Source organism: Marmota monax, unplaced genomic scaffold (genome assembly GCF_021218885.2).
Source record: "Marmota monax isolate L192 unplaced genomic scaffold, Marmota_monax_Labrador192_F-V1.1 WCK01_AAM20220418_F8-fsc00243, whole genome shotgun sequence".
NCBI lineage: Eukaryota > Metazoa > Chordata > Mammalia > Rodentia > Sciuridae > Marmota > Marmota monax.
In genome coordinates this window covers 1,568,617-1,574,616 of record NW_026694604.1, presented here as the reverse complement: position 1 = coordinate 1,574,616, position 6,000 = coordinate 1,568,617, and the positions used below count along the sequence as shown (strand labels likewise).

Genomic DNA, 6,000 nt, shown 5'->3' with positions numbered 1-6,000 from the left:
CCAGTACAGCAAAAATAAAATAAAATAATAATAATAACCACAGTAATAATTCACTGTTCACTATAAACATAACATATAAGTATACTATGTGGGACGTTATAAAGTATAATTACTGTGGAGGGAGAAGGAAGGTCAGGAAGTTGGGGCAGGAGGATCCAAGTTCAAAGCGAGTGCTTGGCCACTTAGTGAGACCTTGTCTCAAAATAAAAAATAAAAAAGGTTTGAGATGTAGCTCAGTTGTAAAGTGCCCCTGGGTTAGATCCCCAGCACCACACACACACACACACACACACACACACAAATGTGGTATGAGATTGCAGCGTGTATTTCGTGTGTGGGGGGTGGGAGGGAGGGAGAGATCATTGGGGATGAAACTGAGGTCCTCTTGCATGCTAGGCAGTATTCTATTACATACCCATTCCCATTGCAGTTTTTAAGAGTGTCTAGTATCATGTATAACTAAAAAGAACAACAACAAAAAAAAGAATGGATGGGATGGGCCTCATTCAACGTGTGTCCTTCAACAAATCCATAGGGATGTATTGGAAAGAAGATTTCCAGGCAGAGGGCACAGCTGGTGAAAAGGTCCTGGGTTAGGAGTGCATCTGAGAGAAAATGTTGAAGAGGGTAGGTTTTGCTCTTCTTGGGCACTAGAAAGACTTTGGGCTTTTACTTGGAGAAAAGGGACGAAAGCATATTTTCCTGCCAGCTTTCTGGATTTTCTTCTTAAGTGTCTTATTTGGAGTGTGTATGTGTAGGTCTGACAAGGGCGGACATTGGGGTGTAGTCACCGGCCACCAGATCTCATAACTAGCCGTTGCCTCTTCTTCTCACCACCTTACTTTTCAGGCTGAGGCGCGTTCATTTCACTCCCTCGTTTTTTTTGTTTTTTTTTTTTATGACACACCCAAGCCCTGGGAACTGTTTCTCAGCCACAGAGAAAATTAAAGGTGAGAGGGACCCCCTCCCATCCCACCTTCCTCATTAGAGCACGGACTCCTGGCCATCATCATGAAAGTTTCCCAGAGGGACAGGGAGTCAGGAACTGGAGAATGGTGAGTAGCAGGGGTCCCAACAAATCTCACACCTACTTGGAGGAGATATAAATGTTCGATCCTCCTCACCTCCTGGCTCTTGGCCCCCCTCTCCCTCCTACATCTCACACACACACACACTCCTGACACAATGGCTGGGTGGGGCGGAGGAACTGGCTTCCTTTGCGGAGATTGCAATCTGGGCCCTTAGCTCCTACCCCAGAAACAGGATCAGACCCTTGGAGACCTCAGCCCTTGGAGAACTCAGCCTGCATGCCTTGTTCCAATGGGCAGGTAGGACAGGCTGAAAAATAGAAAACACTCCTAAAGATAAAGGTAAATCATGGGGAGCCCCTGGAGAGTTAGGGGTCCCTTGCTGTGAAATAGTGGGCTGGTTTACATGCAGGGGACAGGTTGGAAAGCTAAAGAGACAGGCGGTGAGCAAGTCGTGGGAGAGATGGTTAGACACGCTGTGTAAGGACACACACACACACACACACACACACACACCATCCCTTAGCTGAGATAGAGACACATAACAACCATGCTGTACTGTCAGCCCAGCCCCTGGTCCATTGCCACCCCATCCTCACCCTACCCTGTCCACCCCGGTCCTGGGAGCCCCTGTGCACCCAGCAAAGCTGACGGGATGTGCACATGTGGAGCACTCTGATCTCTAGCCTGGGTCTCAGCCCTTCTTCAGACCTGTTAACCTGCGACACTCTGGATACTGGGATCCTCACGTCTCCCAGAGGCCTAGTGTGCGCATGTGGAGTGTGGTGTGGTTGGTGGGGGGGGGGTGTCCGGTTGGGAGGAGGATCCAATTCCTGTTTCCTGCCCCTACTCACTCAGCCCTGGGAGGTGACTGAGAGTGGAGGGGACTCAAGGGTGAGTGCTTGGGGCCCTGACTACCTGGTCCCTTCAAGAGGCCTAAGTGGGGTGTGGGGAAGAAAGTAAATGCTGGTTCCTAAAGGGAGTGGGGAGTGGAGTGGGATCCCTGAGGGGGGCAGGGGCTGGGGAGGAGCTAGCCAGCTCTTGAGGCTACTGTGAGGGTCACCTTGCTAAGTGGCTTCCTGCCAGAATGCAGAGGTCCCTGAGCACAAAGCTCACAGGCTACAACCCCCAGCCCCCATCCTACATTCCTAAAGAACCTGATGTGGGGCCAGGAGGGATGTGACTTCTGACTCCTGAAGGGAGTCTGGGCTCCCCTGTACCCCCGTTCTGATTCTGCAATCTTCTTGGGACTGCAGCCTCTTTCCCTGAGAGAGAAAGAGAAGTTCAGGCCCCAAAGTCCTGGCTCTGCTGGTCCTATCCTTTTCTTTGGTCTCTGGCCACCTCCCCAGGCATCCTGGCAGGACCCAGCCCTTCAGTGGAGCCTCTCTCTGTGAGCAGCCCCAGGGAGTGGGTAGGCAGGGATGAGAGGATAGGGGACAGACGAGACCATGCAGGAGCCTTCTGGTCTCCTGGGGTCAGAGACTCCAGGAATCTTCGTGGCAGGAAAAGGAGACTAAAAATAATCCGGAAAGGGAGAGTCCGGAGAGAGGAACTGGGAAATGGGGGGTGGAGGGCCTGCTGGAGCAGGGAAACAGTGATGCATCTCTGCTAGCCCAGGCAGGGGCGTGCACACATGCGCCTGCGCACACACAAATCCACACTCCATCCAGACAGCATGGAACACACGTACACCTTCACACCCCAACTCTATACACTTACATCACACACTCCTTAACAGACCACACGGTCTACCCTGCCCTCCCACTGCACACCTACCTACTGAACACACAACCTACACTCACCACACACCATGCAGCCCCCACTTGTACTGTAGCAGATAGGGAACACCCTTAAAACACACACAAACCTCCATGACTCACATTGGCACACAGTTTATTAGGCAGACACATGGTAGCTGTCATGGCAAGCCAGATTCCCTTTCCTGCATCTTACTAGTTCTCTGGTTCCCTGCATCATGCATCCTTTATCTTGGGTCTCTACCTAGTCACTGCCCCCTACTCCCACTGTCTCCCTTGGCCTCACTGTGGCAGCAGAAGTCAAAAATTTGAAGCCTAGTACAATGGTGCAGACCTGTAATCCCAGCTACTCAAGAGGCCGAGGCAGGAGGATTGCCAAGTTTGAGGCCAGTCTTGGCAATTTTGTGAGACCCTATCTCAAAATAAAATTTTAGAAACACTAGGAATGTAGCTCAGTGGTAGAACACTTGCCTAGCATGTGCAAGGCCCCAGGTTCAATCCCCAGTACTGCATAAATAAATAAATAAGCAAACAAACAAACAAACAAACAAATAAATAATAAATAAAAGCCAGGTATGGTGATACATACCTGTAATCCCAGTAAATCTGGAGGCTGAGGCAGGAGACTCACAAGTTTGAGGCCAGTCTCAGCAATTTAATGAGTCCCTTGGCAACTTAGGGAGACCCTGTCTTAAAATAAAATATATATAAAAGGGCTGGGGATGTGGCTCAGTGGTTAAGTGCTCCAGGGTTCAATCACCACTACCAAAATAAATAAATAAATAAATAAATGTTTTTAAAAATTCAAAAATTTAAGCCAGGCCTGGTGGCACACACCTGTAATCTCAGAGGCTTCCCAAGCAGGAGACAGGAGGATTGTGAGTTCAAATCTAGCCTCTGTAATGGCGAGGCACTAAGCAACTCAGTGAGACCCTGTCTCTAAATAAAATACAAAATAGGGCTGGGGTTGTGGCTCAGTGGTTAGTGCCCCTCTTCAATCCCTGGTACCAAAAAAAAAAAAAAATTAAATAAAGAGAAAAAGGACCAAGAAGGGCTGTGCAGGAGAGTTCAGGAACAGAATGAGAAAGAAGGATGGGAGATGGAGGCGAGAGAAGGCAGTGCAATTGGGAAGGAAGGAGAGGAAATACACCAGCCTTTTCTCCTGACCCCAAATCATGGCTTCACATGGCCCCAGTCTACCCACTAAAGGGTCTCTCTCTTCCTCCATCCTCCTCAGGGGATGACTCCAGCAGATCACCCCACTTCTTTGAAGAGCCCAGAGAAAGATGTCGGCCCAGTCCCTTCCTGCAGCAACACCCCCTACTCAGAAGCCCCCAAGGATCATCCGCCCTCGGCCCCCTTCTCGTCCCCGGGCTCCCCACTCCCCGGGGCCTCCCCTCAATGGCTCCTCTCCACAAGCACTTCCCCGAGCCTCCAGTGAGGCACCAACCCCAATGTGCTCCCCTATTTTCTGGGAGCCCCCAGCTGCATCCCTCAAGCCCCCTGCCCTTCTGCCTCCCTCAGCTTCTAGAGTCAGTCTTGACTCCCAGACTCCCCCAGATTCATCTTCCAGGTCCCCCAGTCCTGCGTCCCGGCGATCCATCTCTCCCGAACCCACTCCCTGGTCCCCGGTTCCCCCACCTAAGCCCTCTGGGTCACCCCGCCCAGCTCTGCCCCTGCTCCCAGGGACTGAGGCCCCCAACCAGGATGGCTCTGCCTCTGCCCCTGGCACTGTGCGGAGACTGGCAGGCAGGTTTGAATGGGGAGCTGAAAGCAAGAAACACACTTCGGGCTCCCTCGAGCGGGGTTCTCAAGGGGGAACAGATGTGAATGGGGAGAGAGAGGCTCCTCACGTCATGCTGACCGGGAATGGGTCCCAGGAGAATGGCGCTCTGGGTAAGCATATGGAGGGGGCTGGGGTGGCCTCATTATAGCTCATCTTTGTTCTCAATAATGAAAACTGGGAAATTTCATGGACTAGTTTTTTCCAAAAACGAATTTTGTGTTTGGAAAATCGGGTTTCTACATTTCTGGAGGTTTGAACACAGGGTGGAGGAGATGTATAGATGCCAGGGCTGGACCTTGATATTGAGAGGAATCCCTGGGGGTGGGCCACCCAGGCCCCAAGGTCTTTCTCCTTAGGGTCTCCCATCTGCCACAGATGCTGCTCTTGCCTGCCCTCCATGCTGCCCCTGTGTCTGCCACGTAGCCCGGCCTGGCCTGGAGCTCCGATGGGTGCCAGTGGGGAGCCCTGAAGATGGCCCCAGGGCTCTCTGTCGTGCCTCCCCGCTAAGGACCTCCCGCTCCTGCCCTAACCCTCCAAGCATCAGTCACCCCGCAGTGGTCCTCACTTCTTATCGGTCCACTGCTGAACGCAAGCTCCTGCCACCTCTCAAACCCCCTAAACCAACTCGGGTCAGACTGGATACCACCATCTCTGGGGAAGCTCCACAGCCAGATCTTGATCTACCTTCTGAAGATGGAATCCAAACAGGTACAGGGGCTGTGTGTTTGTGTGTGTGTGTGTGTGTGCACGCGCGCGCCCCTATGCATTTGTGTGTCTGTGTGTAGAATTTTTGTGCTTCGAAGGGGCGGGGCATAGGTGGATTGGCCTAAAACCCAACCAGCTACAAGCTATAGGCCCTGGGAGTTTTCTTCTTCAACCAGCTGCTGCTCTGGGCTGATGGGAGTTGTAGTTTTTAATAGCAATAGTCTCTGCTAGGGCTGGGGTTAGGAGTCCTGGGCTAGGGGTCTTGGAGGTTTGTTCTTTTCACTCTGGGTTCTCTCTCCAGCAGAGAGTCCTGATGAAGCTCCTGGGAATGCTCATCCTACAGCCATGGAGGGAAGGTACAGGATTCTCTACCCTTATTCTCCACTCTTCTCCCTACTGTCTTCCACCTGAGGGTAGGCTATCCTTCAGGTCCAGGTGAATCCCACCTCCACAAAGGTGGAAGGAAGAAGGGTTAGGGCTATAGAGACAGGCAGTCCCCATTTCTTATCCCAGCTCTGTTCCCTCTTAGTTATGTGACTTTATACAAATTCTCAGCCTTTCTGGGGTCTCAGCATTCTTACTTAGGAAATGGGCATAAGAATACCCCAGCTAGTTCATGGGATCATTGGGGTATATTGCTAAAGAGCTGGTCCATAGCAAGTTCTCCATTTTAATTCTGTTTTCTCACTTTGAATCTTTATTGCGATTATTATCCACAAATCCA

General features: G+C 51.4%; 1 protein-coding gene across 4 annotated transcripts in view; it reads left to right on the top strand.

Annotated features, from left to right (window-relative positions):
* The first annotated feature begins 1,253 nt into the window (after nt 1-1,253).
* Arhgef15 (Rho guanine nucleotide exchange factor 15) overlaps nt 1,254-6,000 on the top strand; it is a 12,985-nt gene continuing 8,238 nt past the window's right edge. For 2 of the 4 annotated variants that reach the window (XM_046422208.2, XM_046422211.2), the window contains exons 1-4: nt 1,884-1,922; nt 4,023-4,681; nt 4,947-5,279; nt 5,578-5,632. In XM_046422208.2, coding sequence (XP_046278164.1) covers nt 4,072-4,681; nt 4,947-5,279; nt 5,578-5,632 — 998 coding nt within the window. In that variant the 5' untranslated portion in view covers nt 1,884-1,922; nt 4,023-4,071. Of the gene's footprint in view, nt 1,371-1,883; nt 1,923-4,022; nt 4,682-4,946; nt 5,280-5,577; nt 5,633-6,000 lie in introns of those variants that run through there. The other 2 variants (XM_046422209.2, XM_046422210.2) reach the window with 2 other exon arrangements.